Genomic DNA, 22,395 nt, shown 5'->3' with positions numbered 1-22,395 from the left:
CTCGGTTGGTCGGCGGTAGGTTGCCTACCACTGACCGAAGGACTCTTGGCTCGAGATTGGGCTGAGGGGACACTTTCGTTCCTAGTCTTTCTCGTTCACTCCTTAAACATGCATCTTCTTTTTTTAAAGGCCCCCTCCCTTTAAAGATCGCGTCTGGAATTTTTTTTTTTTTCAACAAGATCCCCCCTCAACCCCCAACCTGTATTAAGGGGGGACGGGGAGGGGGAGGGTATTATCTGATATAACAATAGAGTTGATGTTCGCGGGCGTAAATATGTTTTTGGCCCGACTCAGGCTCATTTTAGCCCGAGCCGCAGGCGAGGGCTAAAATGAGCTCTGAGAAGGGCCAAAAACATATTTACGCCCAAGAACATCAACTCTATTACTATTATAATCATTTCAGAGGGCATTTAGTTAAGGAATCAAAAACAGTAAGCGATATTTTGAACACTGCCGTTGCGAGTCGGCGTATATTTCTGATTAAAAACTAGGTTTAAAAGTTTACAAAACTCTGCAGAAAACCGCAAAATTACTCAAAACAAACTTTGCTTGAATAGGAAATTACAAAATTATTTCGGCAGCAAAAAAAAAGTCGTCATTTAAAAGTGTTAAAATTAATTGTGCTGTTAACTGAACTGGCAGTTTGGAATATGCCTGAAATTCAACTGAGCGAGTTTCGCTCGTCGAAGACAAACTTACATTCACTTCGCCGCCTGGATTCTTCTTTGAGTTTCTGTAATTCCTCTCCATCTAGCTGAGAAGACTGAGAATTTGCTTTCCTGTTCAATCCTTCAAACATTTTGTCGTTATAAAGCTCAAAAACAGTTTTGAAACGTCTCGACTCAAATTAAACGAAGCTTGAAATTATGCCAGCTTGTGCGGTTGTGCCAGCCAGCAAGAAAACGGCGCGAACAGTTGAATGGTTTTCAGTTCTGATTGGCTGGCTTCGGTTTTTTCTTGTTTCTGATTGGTCCACCGCAGCAGGCTAAAATATATTTTAGCCCGCTGAATTCTCCATTTTAGCCCGCAAAATACGCCACAATGCCCGATGAAATGATTATAATATATGATTTGAAATGGGCACCGGTCTCTAATAAGCCCTCAGCCTATAACCCCCCTCCCCACTCCCCCGCTCATTAAATGATCTTAAAAATATATGAAGCCCCTTCAATCGAGCTTTTTACAGTATATTAATTTAATCTTGCAAATAAAAGGGTTTTTTGGAACTGAACAGTCTCACCAAGAAGTATACATCGAAGGGGCTTTGTCATGGATTTTAACAGATTTTTAAACAGCCAAAATTTATATTTGTGCCATAGGAAACCTAAACATAATGGTCCATTTTTTTATTAACAATCGCTATATTTAAGTTTCTTAGCGAGTGTTTGGCAACCTTAGTAAAATAAACTAAACTCATTCGTGACACAGTGCCTTCAAGTTCCAGAGAACAGTAGCAATGGAAAACACTTTTTTAAATGAGTGTCCACTGGCCTTTGAACAGCCTGGTCCTAGTGTAGAATTCACTGGTAGGTGTAAGCATGTGACTGGACTAGCATCCTACCAGGTGAGGTAGAAATACTCCTAGTCGCTTCATGTTACTGAAACCGGCGGCAGTTGGGTACTGCTTTGAGGCAACTTTTTTAAAGGTGCACTACCACAATTTAAATATGTCCCAATTACACCCACAAGGCGTTCTATAACGGAGAAAAGCTGAAGGTACACCGGGGGACAGTCATTAACAGTAATCACTGAACATTTTTTGTTCATATTTATTTTCACCAGCACAGGTCAGCAACTCGAATTTGAAAAACATCTTAAGAAATATAAAACAATTACCTATAAAAAAGAATCATTTGAAATGACATTAAAAAAAAAAAGACATGCATGGCAATAAAGCATATATTTCGTCAAGCTATCCAGAAATAGAAAAAAATATTTGACATTAAATAAGAGCATTAAAACTCTGATAGTCTTCAGTTTTCGCTTCGGAAGCCGTAAATTAAGTTTGCGAATTATTAACTTTAAATCTCATGTTACTTACTGTTAAAATGGAATTCTCCTAGGTGTTATAAATCACTGAACGAAGTATTGTTTAAGTTTTATAAATTTCACTTTTGGTCACGGAAGACAAAAATACAATAGCAATAACATTTTTAAATAATATTTACGCATTCTGTACAATTAGGAACGCCTGACTGGTTTGCATCTTAAAAAAAGTTGATCATGTAGTAAAACCAAATGTACTACGTGTTGCATGTTCAATCACCGTGAAGATAAAGAAAAAAAAAACATCTTGGGTGTCGCCTTCTACTGAGAAGTGTAGCAACAACAATCATTTCTTGGGTTAGGTCCAAGAGCAGTTTTGTGCCAAGGCACGGTTAGGAATTCATCTACCCTCCCCTCCCTCTGCATTATCAATAACTTTACAATCAATTACAAATGAACGCCTTTTCAGACCCCAAATAAAAACAAACCTCAGGTTCTAATAATTCTACGTTATCACCAGTGCCTTTTGAGATTCATTACAAATTAGACGAATAATGCTTGAAAAAAACTAACTCAGTGTGGCCTTAATTTAACCCAACACCAAACAGATTTGCATCTGTCGCATCATAATTCAATAATTTTAGTGCGACACTTTCTTCTCAGCTGCTTCTGTTGATTGTTCGATTCACTGTGTAAGCTTGGTCGCTTTTGACTCAACCGTGGGGACCTGGAACGAACTTGCTGAGAAAATGAAGACAGCTTGCTGCGCAGCTCGGGAAGAAGAGTACGCCCACGCGCCTGCGCTGTGGCGAAAATGTTTAACTTCGGAGCGCGGCTTCCGGTGGAACGATTCAGAAACCGAGCAAGTCGTCGTCTCTCCGGGCTTGCTTCGCCATTGCTCTCAGATGACATCCTGCCAAGTTCCACGCTGGAATGACAGACCCTCATTGAAGCAGTCGCCCCGTGAAAGCTTTTCTGTGAATCTTGTGTGCTCGCTTCATATTCTTTAGTTTTGACTTCTCCGTTTTCCTGTTTAAGCTGTGATGTGGCCTTGTCGTCAGCTGTGCTAATTTTAGAGCTGTCGTTGTGTTCTTCCGTAAATTTCCGTTCAATTTTCTCTTGTGTTATTTGCCCAACAGTTTTCCCACCTTGTCCAATTTGACTTTCCTGACCTTCGTTAACAATTAGTTTCCCTGTTTTCATTTCCTCTGATTCATTTTCATTTACCCACAAATTAGCTTCACTATCCAGCCCAAGCTTATTAGAATCAGAGTCAGATGAGGTCATTGTTCTGTTGACATTTCCTTCTTTTTCCACACTCCCTTCACGATCACTGTTTCCTTCTTCCGCTTGCTCTTCACCGCTTGCATCATCACCTACAACAAATCCACAGGCCTTGCTCTTCCCGCCTTCCTCAAAAACGTCTTCTGTGTGAAGGTTCTCCTGTGTCAGACGCGATTCAACGTTTTCACTTTTAGTTTCATCACTCCTGGCCTTACCCTCAGGTAATACCAAGATTTCCCTTTCTGCAGCTTGGTTTTTGACTTCCCGGCCAGCAGCACTTGCCTTATCACCATTAGTGACCTAAAAACAGAGATGCTTTATTGTTAGGAAATGTCAAGATATTTTTGGTTGTATTGTGTGGCATTAAAAGGGATTAAGTGATTTGCGTGACGTGACATTTTTTCATGTTTTCAATGAGACAATAGATCAATCATTCTATTCATGTATCAGTACTGTCTAGGTGATAAAGAAAACTTCCTAGAAGTCCTTTACTCTTTTAGCAAGCGAAATTGAGACGTGACGATAGTCAACTCTCGCCTTGCGGACATTTCGCTATAACGGACCCCCCGTTATTACTGACAGGAGTTGAAGTCCCGGAGAATAAGAATTACTAAAAATAACTCACGTTACTACGGACTCTCTGTATCACGGACACCAAATGGTGTATCGTGAAAACAAAGCGAATTCTCAACTTAATTCAGCTGTATTCAATATAACTTCTACCGTGGATACGCGTTCCAATTCCTACAACTAGCTATAAGAAAGTATATGACGGTACGCAAGGAGAATTTGTACGTTGAAACAATCATACAAAATGTAAGTTACCGATGGGTCATAGTGATCCATGTCCTCTGTTTCCCCAGAATCCTCATCCTCGTCATCACTCCCCGAGCTGCCAGAACAGCTCTGCGGTGCACTGGCGCTAGGGTTTTTGAACTCCTCTAGATCATCTTCTAGGCGTCTCTTTGCGAGACAGGAGTCCGAGAATGACGTGGGGAGAGAGCCGAATCTGGAGCGGCGATGAGAAGCAAACGATAAGTCACTGGAGTTGTGTTCAGTGAAGGACTTGCTCCGGAGCTTAATGTCTGGACTGGACCAGCTGCTGAGACGCGACTTGGACGAGATTTGAATAACATTAGGAGCAGCCTTCGATTTCTTTCTGTATGGCAATGGAAAGAACGCAAAATAAGCTACTAAGTGGTAATTAGCTTTCTTTTTCCTGGCACTCTGTAAAAGAACTTTGCCAAGCAACATGGCCCGCTCAGATAATGATCAGCTTACAGAAAGGAGCCCAAGAGTGTGACTACTTTTACAATGTAACTAACTGGGGTTCGTTTGTGCAGATTTACTCAAGTGAAAATAAACTAAAAGCCGTCTTTGGCTTCTGATTAAAAGTGGTCAGACACGTTTGGGCTTTTTGCTGTAATGTAGTCGTGTATTATTAGGATACCTGTAAAGCAAACAGACGTATAAACGAACGAACGATCGAACGAACGAAAGAATGATCGATCAAATGAACGAACGAACGAACGAACGAACAAAAGAAAGAAAGAACGAACGAACGAACGAACGAACGAACGAACGAACGAACGAACGAACGAACGAACGAACGAACGAACGAACGAACGAACGAACGAACGAACGAACGAACGAACGAACGAACGAACGAACGAACGAACGAACGAACGAACGAACGAACGAACGAACGAACGAACGAACGAACGAACGAACGAACGAACGAACGAACGAACGAACGAACGAACGAACGAACGAACGAACGAACGAACGAACGAACGAACGAACGAACGAACGAACGAACGAACGAACGAACGAACGAACGAACGAACGAACGAACGAACGAACGAACGAACGAACGAACGAACGAACGAACGAACGAACGAACGAACGATCGATCGATCGATCGATCGAACGAAAGAACGAACTCCATCGGACGACAAATAAACGAACGAGCTCACATAAAGGCATCCTGTTTCTGGTAAACCAAATTCTACAAACTTGCCGGTCACTGGCAAGAGTGATTAGCACACTGCAACGTACGTGACGTTACGGGTAGCTTAGACTAATTTTATACTAGTAATAGTTCTCACTATAAAGCTGCCCCCGCCTTTTTATAATTTGTTTTTTTGTCGCCTTTAATTATTAATGCCGATGGACTGCACAATTAGGCTTCTTTTTTACTGTGTCATGCGGAATTTCTTGTTGTGTGACAGCGTTGCGTCCTAAAAATATTCACAAGTTCAAGTCGAATTATATTACCTAGCGCGCGGAAATAACACCTAGCGGAAATAACACATAACACATTATTCGTGATGACAACACACAAGCTTATTCCCGGGCTTATAACATTCAAAATAAACTTACAATAATTTCCAGGCCAAAAAGCCTAAAAAATTCCACGAGTAACAAAATATGGCACATTCAAAGATTCGAGAAAACAACCCACTCTTTGGATCAAATAATCTGACAGTTTGTTAGCGAAACGAATTACGTTGTACCTTGTACTACATGACAAAGTTCACGCGTTTGTTTATTACTCGTTGTAACTTGTAAGATGTATACGATACAACAAACCTCCGAAAGCAAACCTTACAAATGTAACGCTTGGAACATAGGTAGCCGGCACGTAGCCAAGAACACGAAACCAATTGCTCGAAATCTTTCGACGTATTACTAAAACTTGCTTTAAATATCACTTAACACAACCAAAGCAGAGAAACCGCTCGAACAAATCTGTGAACACGCGTAGGCCAAAACCGGAAAACAAAACGCTGCTAGCAGATGGCGAAGCTCGAAACGCGAAGGTGACCAAACGCGACCTCGTGGTTGCAAGTACCCGACACCACCGTGCGCGCTTGCTAAAATATTACCCGTCACGACCGTGCGCGCCTAGTTTTGTCAAATCAAGAACGCTTCGCCCATTACAAACACATTTCTTACTTTTTCAACAAATATTCTTTGTCCTTGTATGTATACACGCGGGGAGTCCTAGGGTGCCTCCTCGGGTTTTGGCCTCTGGGCCAAAACCCTGCGGGGGCAATAACTAGCCAAGGTAGACAATACCACAATGAATGACACACGGCAACCTACCTGTCCAATCTACACTCGGTGACTTTCAATCCCAAATCCAATGTCGCTCGTGCCGAGGCAAATGCGTCCGCAATACACAACAGTACACCTGGACGAAAGGAACTTGGTGTTAGCATCAGAATATGGTCACGCCCTTTCTTAACGTTCACAGGGGGGTGGGGATAGTGGTGGTTAGATGTGCCAAATTTCTTTAAGATAGGGGGAGGAGGGTAGAGCATCGCACCGGTATCGCAGAGGTCACGGGTTCAAATCCCGTTGAAGCCTTGAATTTTCTTCTTTATTCCAATTGCTTAAATTGGAAATTCACTGCGATGATCATTTATCACATTCATAGGGGGAAATGTAACATATTGCAACTATCTCAATCTTATCCGCCATCTCAAATAAAACCCCCTTTATAGAACTTCAAATTTCAGACATTTGTTTGTTTGTTTTGTAATTTTTTGTGTGTTTCCCACGAGCCTCAGCTAACTTCTCTTTGAACAACGTAATCTGTGTTTATCCTAATTAACATAAATTAATATTTTGCCGGCACGTATCAGAAAACCGGGGACGAGTGTAGTGACTGAAGCCTCACGGTTAGTCCACCGCGGTCAAACGACAGAAATATGAAAAAAATAAGAAAAATACTGCAAAGATAAGGTTTTAATTTTCACAGTTCAAAAATCGATACATAACCGGTATCCTAAGGGTTTACTAAGTTTTTTGGAGCTTTACTAAAAAAAGTTCTACGTGTTTTAAAATAGTGATATGCGGACTTGTCGGCGCCATTTGTCAAAGCCCCTTTGGTTCGGATGCGAAACATTTAAAAAATAAAAACACTGGTTTACCTGACGAAATGGAAATATGTGTACACTCAGCAACTATTTTATATATATTGGCTCATTCTCGGCTAACACTTCAATTTGAACAAAAAAAGGCGAAATAGAAAGAAAACCTGCCTGAGACGTTTGACCGCGGTGAACATTGTTAGGCGGTTTGAAAACGTGTCCGTTGAGAAGTTGTGACAATCCACAGTCAGCCTCCCAGTACAACACATTCAACTGATAAGTTTGTTTATATTTGTTTGTTTATTAACTATTTGCTTTCGTTTTTCACGGTCCCTTCTTATCCCTGTAGCGGTTTTTTTGGGTTTGAGTGTCCGGCTGTGGCGCATGGAAGCTATCGGTTTTTCTTTATCCATGTTTGCTGTATTTTGTTGATGTGTCAATAAACCCTTATCTTGGGCCTTGCTGACCAACGCGCCCATGCCCCATAGCTGTGTTGTGCGTTTGTTTGTGCAGTGAATGCAAAATTCATAAGATCTCGTACATTTGCAGGTAAACGCATCAAGGTATGTAAAGGCTTGTGGGGGATCCTACAATTCCTACGAATAAAAACAGGTAGGGGGCACACAGCGGTTAAACGCAGCGCGCGTGCGCAGTTCATGTGTAATTCCCGCCAAAATTTTTCATACAAACTCTTAAATTTTTCGAAAACTTTCGCTTTAAAGCCAAAAGTAAACGCCGTCCCTGGAAAGTTAAGGTTTATACGCCGCTTATGAATTGAGAATTTGATAATTCACCTCCACTGAGTGTCCCAGCTTGAACTGTTCTTTCACCGTACCATTTCTTTAACAATTTCCTACAATTTCCTGTCTCGAAAGTTTGCACACTTTCGAGACAAATTCTCAGAAAAGTTCGAGGCGCCGAAAACCGGAGGTGACGTCATTTTTGCGTTTGACCGCTGTGTGGGTAGGGGGAATGGTTGGATATCATGCTGACACAAAGACACGGCAGGCTCACTTACTTCTGGCGTCCTCAGCAGTGCGATGCTGTATTGTTCGGAGAGTGTGAAAATAACCTGAGTTTCCCTCATGTCGCCGATATATTCGAATGAAAAGATACTTGGACTTGAAACTTGTTTCGAAACCTATAAAGAGGAACGCAAGATTTTTTGCATTAATGAAAAATCAAGTGTAGAGTTCCTATTCAAATAGTCTGTGAACTAAGCCCGTGGGAAGTGGGGTACTCCCTTTGGTATGTTATACGGGGAAGCTCCGCCAGAGGGGGAGACCTTCATTTAGCTAAAGGAATAGTAACGGGTATGGCATTTACGAGTTAGGACTAGGAAAAAAGTAGGGGAAACTGCCATTTGAGTATTTAAAAGGGCCTTTTAAAATGTATCTAACATACGTACGTAATGGATGGTTGCTGAAGTAAATACCTTAAAAAAGCAATATTTCTACTGTAGGTACCATTTTCTATGAATGGTATATGAAAGGATGAAAGGGTTACTTTATCTGTCAAAAAAACACTACCTTATTCTTACTAATTTTTGCGCGTACTTAATTTCGCGAAATTTCGAGAGCCGAATTTCGCGAGTAATAATTTTCGCAATTGCAAGAAAAAATAGAGCAAAAGTGTATTAAATTTCGCGATTTTGTCAGTGTTTTATGACTCAGTCGTCAAAGAATAAGGAACTACTAGACATATCAAGGTCTCGTTCAATGTAACTACAAGAAGTCTCGGCAAACGGAAACTTTGGTGACTGTACTAAAAAGGTTTTGGCCGATTTACAAGCTGAAGAAAACAGTAATCAGAGGAAAGGTGCTAGTCGAAAACAAGACGTAATTATATTTTCAAGGATAAATAATTGCAGTTCCAAACAATTAAATTTTTTACTGTTTTGATATAAATTATAATATGGTATTAATTTTCGCGTGTTTAAATTTCGCGCAATGTTTTTTTCGCGCGTATTTAATTTCGCACTTATTTTGAAATCGCCAAAATTAGTACTCGCGAAAATAAGTAAGAATAAGGTATATAAATGAGTAGAAGCTTGGACTTTCGTGCAGACCCACCCCACCCCACCCCCGTATAAAACTTTGCGTGCCGGTTATCCCTTCCTTGGGGGGACTTTGTAGCTTCGTTACCTTTCTTACCGTAGCATAGCTTCTCAAGATAAAAAGAAAACTTAATTATAACTGGTATCTTAACTTACACCCGCTTTCAGTGTTGCATGCATAGCTATATGAACCTATATGTCCATCTATCGACATCGTCTTTCGATGTGCTGTTTGAAATGAGCCAATCAATACCGATGCATCAAGGTGTTGGTTTCATGCAAGTGGGCTGTGATTGGCGGATTTCGATCCGTCTTAATTGTTCAGCATGTCGAAAGATAGAAGGCCGCTATGCATGTAACACTGAAAGCGGGTGTAAAGTAAATTACCCACCAATCTCAATCTTCTCCAAATCTTCAACGGCGATGCGTTCATACTGGGTTATTCTCTCTGCCTCGTCGTCATAGCTGTAACAAAAAAGTGAAACATGTATTCAAAGAAACGTTTCGAGATTTCAAATAGTCTCGTAAATACTGAACTTGTTAGCCTTCGCCATAGATCTACTGGTATTGACAAAATAGGTAAATACTACGCTGTAGTCAAAATACTTTTCCCGACGTTGCGGCAATGCTGCCTTCTTAGCTTCAGGGGAAAAAACTATTTTCCCCGAAGAAGGAAGCATTGCCGAAACGTCGGGAAAAGTATTTTAACTAAAGTGTAGTACAGTCAACTCTCTCTAAAACGGACACGTTCGGAAGCGACTTCAGCTGTCCGTCTTAGAGTGGTGTCTGTCTTATAGGGAGTTACGTTACAGTAAAATGACTGAGAAACGGCAAGGACGGGACCAACACCAGAGTTGACTGTATTTACCAATTTTGTCATTCATACATCAAGCACCTACGCTGTGCAGGTATTCTAATCTTTATCACTTAACTACTGGGAGTCTTCCAAGGGCTAGGTTGGGGAACGACAAAATGACACGGTGACCTACAGTAAGAGGCGGTTTTGCTTCAGTTTAGTAGACCTTTCTGAGTTGCCCCTTATCTCTGTTTCAAAACCGAACCTAGGGCGAAACCATTTAAAGTTTAACGGGTTTAAAGGGACTGTGTCACGGCTGAGTTAACATAATTTTCTTAAGCTTTGTCAAATACTCGCTGTAAAACTTATTTTTTGCAATTAAATTACTTCTATGTATCTAAATGAAAAACCATAGCTTTATTGCAGCCAAATGTGTCTCCCGGGCGTTATAATCTAAATATACAAGCAAACGAGACTAACTTTGAAAACTGTTCAGCCCAACAAGATTTCAAAAACACACATCGTAATCAGTCTTCGTCACTTTTGGCCATCCGTACCTTCTTTTGTATTTGTTGTGTTATTGAAATGTTCCTTTACTGTTTTAATAGGTTATTTTTTATATTTCATTGAATTTGTTGCTCATATTCCGTGCCTAAATTTGGCTAAAATCCGTGACACAGTCCCTTTAATTGCAGTGAAAAAAAAAAAAAAAAAAAAACTTGTGGGTAAAACACATTTTATGTGAAACGTTTTCCACCAGGACTTGCCTTAAGGATAATTTAAAGGAGCTACGTCGTGGAGATTTCGTAGAGTTTTGGTCTAAACTGTTCTGAAATTAGTGGTAGGCAAAAATTATCTTTCAACGTCTGAAGGAAGAAACGACCGTAATATTTATTTGTGGATAGGAAGACAATTTCGGCTATAAATATCGATTTTTTTTTTGAAGACGAGCGGAAACGACTTGGTATGTTTGGCCTCAACTGAAGATGCAATCCATCTCCATCCGTTCCATCCGCAGCCAAAGACGCTCGTCAACAGTCTCAGTGCTCGTATATAGCGATTTTAATAAAAAATGGACTATTATTTTAAGGTTTCCTACCACACAAAAATACATTTTTGCTGTTCAAAAATCTGTTAAAATCCATGCCAAAGCCCCTTTAACCAATGAAAAACTTTATCTTTCATCAGAGGTTGAGGATACAACCTCAATTTGCGGATAGGAAAAAGACGCGTGGAAACAACTTTTAGGGCGTGCAGGATACCGAACAATGGACCTGTGCTGTAGGGGGAAGGCCAGGTTGTCGATTGTGTATAATATACTGTAAGCTGTTTCGTTTACCTAGCCACATAGTAAGCGTGGTAAGTTAGTAAGAGAATGACATCCTGGTCTTGAGTCACTTCGCCATCCGCACTACAAAAGAAAAAAAAAAAAAAGGGAAACGATATACTAACTAAAACAACCACACACAAATGTGGTTTTAGTACAACTTCACGAATGGCAGCGCAGTGCATGTTCAGTAAAAGCAAGAAGAAAACGACAATAAAAATTAACGGCAACCATATTTGTATTTGGTCTATATCATAGTAAAGAAAATCAAGAAGTTAAATTGCTTGGAGAGGAACTAACGAACAACCAACCATCAACATAAAAAAACTAATTTATATATTTGTTTAACGGGTCTTACAACTGACCAATCTTTGAACCTCGGATTCCCAGACGAACTGGAATTAAAACTGTTTGGGTTTGTGGAGCGAGGAAAACCAGAAAACCTGGAAAAAAACACTCAGAGCAAGGACGAGAACCAACAAAAAACACAAGAATGACCACATTGGTAAAACGTGAGCACTCTCACCACTACACCATCCCTTCATGCACATCCTTATACAGTAATCAACAATCTTCTAGGTGACTACTACTACTTTTCGAGTCATGAATATTCGAGATTGCCCTGTTTCTCGATCCTCGAGACTTGATCCTTGCGACTCGAAATTCGAGCCACTCGAACTTCTAGATGAGAGGATCGAGTTTCGAGGATCGTCAGAGTCGAGACTGTCAACTTACATTTGAGCGGTACTGTGGGTAAGCTCAAACATATCATCGACTACAATCTTTTAAGTGACTAGGTAAGCTTAGATTTATCATCATTAGTACTACACTTGACATAAACACTACAGTAAGTCCGCAGTACCTGTAAAATGGATCAACTAAGGCCCAGCCGCACATGCATTCCTCCTCGTCAGTCAGCAGCAGTTGCTTGCAGTGCTGAACTAACTGTGCTACACACTCCTCCCTCTCCATTGTCCACTGTTCCTCTTCAGGACCGTTCTTCATGGCCGCTATCAGAGCTGCAATGTCTTCTGTCACGGGGTTTCCAAGCATTACATCTACGAGGCAAATGACCGCAAATAAAGTTCTTCGTTTAGCAAGAACTTGCAGGCACAGTGTATATGAAAGAAAACGGGACGGATAGTTTATTACCGAATGAAAAAAAAATATATTTTTTTTCTGAAGTTGAGGGAAATGTGACTACAATTATTGCAAGCATAAGAGAAATACAAGCCAAACCTACGACCTTCCGCACAACGGTCGGATGCTCCAACCACTGAGATACTGAGAGACTTGTGGCGAGCTAGGTAATTTATTATGGGTGCATATGTGACGCGTTCTGCATACAGCTAGGATTGGTAATGTGGAAAAGATCTCTGTATGACATCTCAAAGACGACATACTATATTTTGGGCTCTTTTGCAGAACACAGTCATGTGACTTTGTCAATCATTAAAACATGTGGTAGTGCAAAATGGTCGCCAGAAATGAAAAGCGCATAATGAAATTAGTAAGGTTGCCAAAAATTGTGACTGCTGATACTTGAGCGTGATGTTTTATTGTGGTTTGAAAGTTTTACAAATTTAGAGGATTTGTGTGCTGGAGGGCAACTCTTTCCATACAAATCCTTTTATTTATTTATTTTTTTTAGCTTTCAAACCACGATAAAATCTTGCGTTTAAACACCAGCAGTCTCAAAATTGGAAAACTTACTAATTTCATCATGCTCTTTTCATTTCTGGCAAGCATTTTGCACTATTATCGAAAGAGAAAAAATATTGATTTTTGAAATGTTTTTTTTATTAGACTCCTGAAACCCAAAATCAACAAACAGAGTGACTCGCTCCGCACGAAATTATTTGTTTAAATATTTTTAGGTATTTTAATGTTCTTTTTCTCGTCGTCTTATTCGCTTGCATTACATTTTGCACTACCCTCTATTTTTATGATTGACAAGGTCACAAGACCTTGTTCTGCAAAGGGCCTTTTTTAATAAATTCTGTTATTTTCCAGCTATTTCCACATCCAAGTTTATCCATCTTGGATTTTTTTTATAATTTAATTGCGCATGTGCTTACCTAAAGAGAGAAGCTGAAAGAGGCAAACGAAGAGTACGAGAAAATGTCCTTGCTGTATGAATATGGATATGTTCCGACTTTGTTTTCTTGTTCTCTTTTGCTCGGCATTACTATACAAACATCACAGGAACCTTTGAAAAGCTCAGATTGTAGTTTTAATGATTTATCACTGATGACACTTGACAGGCGGGGCTGCGTTAAAGCAAATCTTTGCGCGCGTTTGGGAGACTTTCCCGACACTTTTATTCAATAAGATACTAGTATGTACATGATCGATTTCACGAGTTTCAAAATACATACCAATTAAAGTTTGCCGATAAGCCGCCTTAAACCTGTTCAGGTAATACCTAAAAACCAAAACAGGACCATTAAAATTACTCTTTACATAATTATACAGGGACAGACACGCAGCAGGATAAGGTAGAGTGGCCTTCAACCACAGGAAAATGGGACATGCTTGAGATTCATGTTATGATAGTGTTCTTGGGCAAGACGCTAACGCTTTAAGCTCAATGCCTTACACTGTCCTAGAAGAATTGTTGAAGTAACCTACGATGCATATGCACTAGCACCCAATTCAAGAAGGAGTGACAATACTCACTGGTCCTAGATCTAGAGGTTCATAAACTGACTATTAAAAGAGCCTTTATAAACTACAAATATAGCTAACAAACTCTAATGTCATCAAATGACAATAATGGTTAAGTAGGCATAATTTGACAATGTAGCATATTTGTAGACAAAATTACAACTACCTGCACCAAGGAACTAGCTGACGAAATCAATAAATAAACTTCAAAACTCGCCTGTTGGCAGAATTGTAACCGTCTTTCATCACACCGGTAAATTTTCTTTCTCCTGTCCTAGTGAAGTCGCCCTAAAGAAATGCAAACGATAACAGCGTTAACAAATAAACGATAAAAACCAAAAATTCAGAGACGGACCAAAAAGAAACAGCCTGCAGTTTTTATACTTAAATGACCGCCATCTACAAACTCATCGAGATCTACACAATTGTACGAGTACAGTTACATGTGGCCCTACCTTCATTGCTGCCGTACCAGCATATTGCCGACTGATTGCATCACCATTACTGGCCCACATCTCCTGAAATGCCGTCCTAATCGACGCTGGTAAAAGCTGGTCTGGAAGCTGCTTGCCCAGTTTCTTCAGCTAAAGAAAAAGATGACCAAAACAGTCACGTTATTTTAAAATTCGGAAGCCAGTTTAACATTATTTGATACTTGTACACAGACGTCGCATCTGTTTTCCTTTCACCTGTTGTTCCATAATGTGCCGAGCCAGTGCCGCTTGCACAACATTTGTCCTGTCCAGACAATCCATGCAGTTTACACGAAACACGCCTCGCTGATCACAGATAATTCCTTTATCATCAGTCCTAACAAATAAGAATAACACAAAGTGAATTCGTAATTAATGAAAGTAAACACGAACAACGATCACGATCAGGTACTCGATCACGACCACGACCACGACCAACACAACCATGATCACGACCACAAATATGAACACAGACACGAACACGAACGCAATAAGAACACGGAAAAAACATGAACACGAACACAAACACAATCACGATCATGAACACAAACAGGATCACGAACACAATCACAAAGAGGAACACAAACAAGATCACGATCATGAACATGAACACGATCACGAACACAATAAGATCACGATCACGAACACAATTAGAACACAAACAAAAACAAGATCACGATCACGAACACAATAAGAAAACGAACAAAAACAAGATCCCGAAATCACGATCATGAACACGAACACAATAAGAACACGAACAAAAACAAGATCACGAACACGAACACAATCACAAAGAGTAACTCAAACAACATTACGATCTAGTAAACACAAACACGATCCCGAACATCACGATCATGAGCACGAACACGATAAAAAATACACTAACTATAATCATAAAAACGGCCAATATTATACTGTGCCTCTGAAGAGAAGTTGCAACTTGCCTATAAGCCTTTGGTTTTGGATAACCTAGCAAAATTAACAATAATAAAATAACGGAAATGTACATGTAATAGACATACCAGCAGTATCTCACTTCTTTGATAACATCAAGGATGCTCTCCACCAACACAGAAACATTTTCAAATCTCATCCCACGGCTGAGGTGAAATGAAAAATAATTCATTACAGAGTTTACTTAAAGGCATCATACATTTGTTTACAAAGAAGACAACGCATTTCCAAATGATGCTGATGCTCGTTGCATAGATGTACGAGTTTGTTAAACAGGGGGTTAAACTATTACGATAAAACACGTAAACGGCACAATAGAATAAAGTGTATATAAAACTTACCAGTATTCGTGGAAATCGAAGGTGATATACGTGAGGAATGGACTGTTGTAGGCAAGGATGTTATCCATGAAAACGTCATTTATTATCTGGATAAAACATTGACAAGGTAAAAAAAAAAAATGACACAAAAAAACGGCTTACATGTATAGATCTATATACTAGTGATACCTATCGGTAGAAATGCCAACGAGTACAACGGGACGCTTTATGATTTTGGTCGATCAATAAACATTGCGCGTTTTCTTTGAAAATCTTGAATGTTTATGGAATTAAATGCGATTTTATGAAGGCTAACAAAAAGTTCTAAAATAATACCAAAGTAGTGAAGATTTAGTGAGAAATCTTGTAAACTTCATGCTATTTGCGAGTTTCAAGCCATTGTTGTCCGATGCCGCTATTTTGGAAAGGTTTCCGCTGTTTTAAAGTCCTATAGGTCTTAATCAAAGTGGCTATGAGCCACTGAACACGAAAAATAAATTACGAAACAAAAAGCAAACTTTTACAAAGATTTGCCAAAACAAAGCATTTCAAACTTTCCACACTGCAGTTGAATCCATTCAGCACATAAGTATTAAAACAATTGAGGTTTTAAAAGGTAAAAGCCTGGTCGGACAAGTTTGTGGCCAAAGATGGAACAAGTTTATTTTATTATTCCGAGAATAATTTATCACGCGCAATGCGTGATGTCTCAAATATCACGTTGAATTGTTGTTGTTGAGACACTGCAAATTGCGTTCGGGCAACCAGCTTTTAGGAAAATTAAAGGCCCTGTTTCCCGAGGAAAAAACCGCTGAAGTATCCAGGAAAAAATGTAGTATAGGGAATTTATTTTATAAATTCGAGAAACGAAATAAAACTCTCTTCTGATTGATACAATCTGTGTTGTTTACTTTGCCAGACCTAACTTAATTACGCATGCAAATTTGTATGACTTCGAAATTTTCGAAGCTTTGGAAATCTTGAAGCTTTGGAATGCATTTCTTACCTTCATCTTAAATGAAATTAAATTTTAAACAAAGTTTAATTCAAGTTTCTTTCGTATTTCAATCTTTAGTTCGGGAATTTTAGCTTTTTGAAGCGAACAGATTTGAAACCTCTTTGTTATCTGAGACGCATCGTGTCTGGGAATTTTAGTTGCCAATGACTCATGCACGTGCTGAACCAATTAGTAGCGTGCTGATTGGCCAAACTACAACAAAGTGTCCACGTGCTGAATTGTGTCGTCACGATCTACCTTACATTACATTACATTACTTACATTTCTCGACATTTGGAGTGTTTCTGAGATTTTTTTTCGCATGTACAAATCTTCTCGCGGCTCTATGATCTGCCGCCTCGTCAGGCCTTCTGGTCTTCCAGAAGGCCTGACTCGTTGGCAATTATTTTTGTTTGTTTTTTTAAGAGAAAGACCTACAAAAATTAAACCTCGTTCCAAGTTTCCTGTCCTTCTCTCTCCAGGGGAGGAGAACGAGACGACTCTAGGAACGAAGTTGACAAAAATTCAAACCACAATGGTGTGGCGGTACTGTTAGTGCAACAAACAAAAGAAGCTTATTAGAAGTTTTTTTGAATGACCAGCAACATGATACTAATCAGTTAATCAGTTGCACTGTAGTTTTTCCTTTCCTCATAAAGATCACTGATCATCATGTTAATGTAAATGTAGATACTGTAAGCATTTTCAAATGGTTGCTCATCCTGGTCAATTTTTACTTTATTTAACCATACCTTCTCTCTGCCAGATTGATCCACTAAGCTTATGACGGCCTATAGAACATGAAAATGGGGAAAAAAAAAAGGAAAGGAAACATTTAAAGCAGCTATTAATAATATAATTAGACATTCTAAGTAAAAACCAAAGTCCTGATGCTAATGTATGTAACAAGTAACTGTAAACATGGCCATCATCAACTTCTCAGGAAGAAAATTGAAGAAAAACAAATCAGGCTAAACATGGCCTGTGTTGCAGCAGGACATGTCACAAAATCCTCTATACCAGCAGTTAAGACTGCCTGCAACACAGGCTAGGCAAACAGACCTTATTTTCTTCCAAGGTTCTCCACGAAAATTTAGGTTGAGGTTTCACTTCCTAAAACCCTTAAAATATCTCAGACTAAAATATGGCATTTCCCTACCCTATTTGAAAGTAAGACAGTACACAGGAAATGCGGTTTTAGTAAACATTTTCAGGAGGGCTTCAAATTCCTGACCTTTTAAAACTTAACCCTCTCAAGAGATGAATAACAATAATCTTACAGATAGTTTCTTTCAAAAATATACCTTATTGCTGACCAGAACTCACAAAGTTTACAAATGTAGGCTCACATCTAAACTTTGGACTTGTAGAATGTGTGTTAGGGAGCACACACCCCACCCCCACCCCCGCCTCATTTCCCTTCAAAATCGTTTTTCTACAGTTGAACGTGACATGGAAAAGAGAAAAAGAAGAACAAAAGCCTGAGGCTTTATGTGCCACGAGGCACAAAGAAGCTAGGTAACTTGTATAGGAATTTATGTTAACTAACCACACTTTTATAATATTCCAGCTGATGATCAAAATGCTTCCTAAAAGCCGACTGAGTTTCTCCTTCATCTGTTAACAAACATGAGACAAAATTTAAACATACAGCGGAGTGTACAGTGTAGATTGCTTGAAAGAATACAGTGTAACCCGGACCTCATTCTAAAAATTGACTGATAAGACAAAGCTTGATTTCAAATTTCGTCAAAATACTCCACTGCCCGTCAACTAAATAAATTATTTTCAACTCTCCTCTCGGTATTTGAAAATGTGATGAGACACTGTCACAAGGGCTTAGTGTATTACGTGAAAATTAATAATCTTTCAGTTATACTTTTCAGATGTAAAATTTGCGACAAAATCTGGTATAGTGCTACATGTATGTGCATGTTGAAAACCTGTGCATGTACAGGATGAAAATCCAGACAAAAGCTTTACTGATAAATTTTATTTAAAAGTTCTAAAAGACTTCTTCCAAAATGAACCTCTTGACTATAGCACACAGGGGTTTTATTAAGTACCAGCCACCAGGCAAATTGACCAACTAAACTTTGCCAAGTTTTTTCAACATTTTGAACTGAATTTAAAGAGGTTAACGTCTTACTGAGTGCAAAACCCTGATGCCCACCTGCTCCAAACCTTAATGAATCCCATGAGCACAACTTTATTCTGACAACCAATACATGCTGCATGTGTAGGATTACCAAGGAATTCGTACAACTGTGTACAATTTATAATTACCTCTATCTAATCTTGGTGGTGGTCGGTATTTGTATCCAGGCTGACTCCAGTACACAGGAACTGAGCCTCGGACTTGTGCAAATGATACATTATGTGTTGCCGTGCAGATAATCTAAAATACAATGACACAACACAACACAAAATAGTAAGCTACACTGACAGGTACATGTACAGTAGCGAAACAACTCTTGGAATAATCCAGTTCCCTCATTAGGCTTACCACCAAGATGCTTACTGGAACCAATTACCGTAGCTTGACTTCTGAACAGATTCAGAAGGCTAAATATCTTTTTTTGTAAAAAAGCATAAAACAAAAAAAAAAAACAATTAAATTTTAATTAATTCTTGATATCTTTTTTGCAAGCTAAAAATTAAAAATTAAGATTTGATTTGTTGAACTTTGTAACATTATGCCTCCCTTTTCCCCACTCACCAGAATCCAGAAGAAACTGATGACATGATGAAACATTATGTTCAAGTTGCACATGACAAGTACTGTAGTTTTAATGAGCTATGTGTACAGGTACGTCATAAATTATATTCACAAACCTGTTCTGTTTCAACATAATTTGCAACATCTCCACTCTCATCTACACCACGTCTTCTGTAGCGAGTCCCTACATAAATAGCAAAACACATTATTAGTGCAGAATGCACTATTGTGATGGTTTGGTGGGTTGGCGGTTGCTAAACCCCTAGACCGCTAACGCGGTGTAAACTTTTAATCGCCAATTAATTAATTGATATCAATTAATTAATTATTCATTGTGGAGGGGGTGGGGGTGGGGAGCACCTGACCGTACCCCTAGGTAAAACCTAGAGCACATCTACGTTACTTTCATATGAAGATCTCAAACGTATATATTTGTTTCAGAAAACCCTTTGCTCTCCTTGTGGTACTACTCAACGTAATTTACACCAAACGCATGCGCAGATTAGTCTACGTTGTTTTCTGGAACTATCATGAACATCGCTTGTATTGCGTGTTTGCGGTAGGCTTCCTGCAGACTTCTTGGCGCCAAGTAAAAACCGCAAATTAATTAAATTAGATTTTGAGACTTTCGCGGCGCTTTCGTAATTAGGTATGCAAAAACTTGCACCGGGATTTTCGGCGTGAACACCTGATAACCAGGAAACAAATATCCTAGCTGTACTGCGTTTTAAAAAACCTGTCGAAAAATATGTTTTTTGATTAGATTTGTTTCTTTAGTTTTTGAGAATCGTCTTTCGTGCAGTCTAAACCGTAACTTAATTAAATTAAACAAATGTCATCGATGCCGCCGTAAAACAAACAAAAAACAAAAGTTTCATGTTATCGCATTTTCAAGGAAGACAAAAGTATTTTGTTACAAACGAACAAAAGTGTAGTGTTACGTTTGCAAAGATTAGCGTAAGGAACACCTGGGAAAGAATACAAGTAGCCTGTGAACAGTTTTTCCGAAAGTAAAATAAAGCAAATAAACACGAACATATATAAAACAACATACTTTCAATTGTTCCATATTGCATTCTGCACTTACCAAATCATCGAGATTTTTTTTAGTATAAGATGCACTATTTGTAAAAAAAAAAATATATATAGACATGTACATGCATCACAACTACTCTACATGGTCTTACCGGCTCGATACACACTCCTCCTGGATATGAGTACCAGATCAAACTCTTCAGGGGGGAATGGTGCAGCTTTCCTTTCCTCACCCTCCTCTGCCTCCTCGTCTTCAAATGTGTTTACACAGTGAGCTATCTTGCAAAAGCCTTGGATTATAGGAGTAATCCATTTGCTGGCAAGGGGGTCCTACATGTCAAAATAATTATTAATGGTGAGGAATTCACTAAAAGAGCAATGATTTCCAGCACTGGCACAGTGGTACAGTGAGTATCAAAATGTGATTACAAATTTAAGTTCTCTGTTGTATATATTTTATTATTCGTGGGGGGGGGGGGGGGGGGGGGGGCTAAATTTTCTTTTTTTTAATCGATGAGACTGGGCAAGTGAAAACTGATCTGGGTGCAGGGCGGCAAATAACAGTCAGTCATCGGACATTGGCAGACCAAAATATGCTCATGTCCGACGAAATCCAAAGGGTGGTCGGACATACATGTAATGTCCAGACAACTTTTTGATCGTACATCATTTTACAGCAACAATTCAAAAAAATCTGTCCAACCACAGTTTTGTCTGACCTAGATGGTGTCTTAGTAAGGCATAATGTCCTTTCCACTGATGGTAAGTGCTCTGAAATTTGGCTATAACCCTGCTCACCTCATTGTTCAAAAGCTCCTTCGCCATGAACTCATTCCAGAAGAACCTTTTGTCGCACTGAATAACACAAAATGTTCAATAAGGTACATAAACACGACTATTTCATGAATGCAGGGATTATTCAATGCAACTGATGATCAAACATAAAACATGAAACAGTTCCTTACCCTGTTCCAGAGTGGTTCAGCTGTATCGTATTTACCACTAAACTGTCTTTGTAGTGTGTTGGTCAAGTCTCCAGTTGGTGAGTAAAAGAATGAATCAGAGTCGTTAAACATCTTCAGAACCTCCTGCACATGAATCAAGAATATTCCATTATTTTTACATGTAATATCATTAGTTGTATGCATGAAACAATACATGATTCAACATTTACTTCTGTCTGTAAAGTAATAATAATAAAAACCAATGTTACAGCAACGCACATGTACCGTATTTATTCGATTAAGTGCCCTGGGCGCTTATTAAATTTTTGGACCTTGAGAGTGGGCACTTATTCGAGGTGGGCGCTTATTCGAGGCTGGGCCCTTATTAAATTTTCGCCCTTTTTAGCAAGAAAACAATGTTTTAATTAACCACAGGTAGCCCAAGCTCGATATATGAGTACAATAAAGATGACCTTTTCATTGTTTCGTAATTCGATCGATTTGCATATTTATAAGGATTTGTATGGGGAAATAAATTTGACCGAAAAGAACGAAAAATTAACCGTTGAATTACAATAAAAATCAGTCACCTTAGCTCCTTTGCTGTTTCCCTTGTTTGCTGTGTGGTTTTTTAGCCGATTGAGCGCGATTCCAGTGAGTTATAGTTCCATTGCCTTCCTCTCTCTATATATAAAAGGTATATAGAGAGAGGAAGGCAATGGAACTATAACTCACTGGAATCGCACTCAATCGGCTAAAAACCACACAGCACACAAGGAAACAGCAAAGGAGCTAAGGTGACTGATTTTTATTGTAATTCAACGGTTAATTTTTCGTTCTTTTCGGTCAAATTTATTTCCCCATACAAATCCTTATAAATATGCAAATCGATCGGATTACTGAAACAATTAAAAGGTCATCTTTATTGTACTCGAGCTTGGGCTACCTGTGAATTAACA

At 39.1% G+C, this 22,395-nt stretch overlaps 1 protein-coding gene across 1 annotated transcript; it reads right to left on the bottom strand.

The window, feature by feature from the left end:
- Positions 1-2,189: 2,189 nt before the first annotated feature.
- Positions 2,190-21,581, bottom strand: LOC144642754 (phosphatidylinositide phosphatase SAC2-like). The gene is made up of 20 exons (XM_078501808.1): positions 21,458-21,581; positions 21,291-21,347; positions 20,645-20,822; positions 19,574-19,641; positions 19,025-19,136; positions 18,288-18,355; positions 17,491-17,529; positions 15,763-15,848; positions 15,490-15,567; positions 14,684-14,804; positions 14,450-14,578; positions 14,212-14,282; positions 13,706-13,752; positions 12,190-12,385; positions 11,340-11,411; positions 9,596-9,669; positions 8,167-8,289; positions 6,379-6,466; positions 4,096-4,429; positions 2,190-3,570 (listed from the first exon to the last, which is right to left on the bottom strand). The coding sequence occupies exons 1-20, from the start codon at positions 21,566-21,568 to the stop codon at positions 2,611-2,613; spliced, it is 3,012 nt and encodes a 1,003-aa protein (XP_078357934.1). The 5' UTR covers positions 21,569-21,581; the 3' UTR covers positions 2,190-2,610.
- Positions 21,582-22,395: the final 814 nt, after the last annotated feature.

The sequence above is a fragment of the Oculina patagonica genome, chromosome 2 (genome assembly GCF_052425735.1).
Source record: "Oculina patagonica isolate OP01 chromosome 2, crgOcupat, whole genome shotgun sequence".
Lineage (NCBI taxonomy): Eukaryota > Metazoa > Cnidaria > Anthozoa > Scleractinia > Oculinidae > Oculina > Oculina patagonica.
The sequence above is the reverse complement of the archived record's forward strand: the minus strand, read 5'-3'. Positions and strand labels throughout refer to the sequence as shown.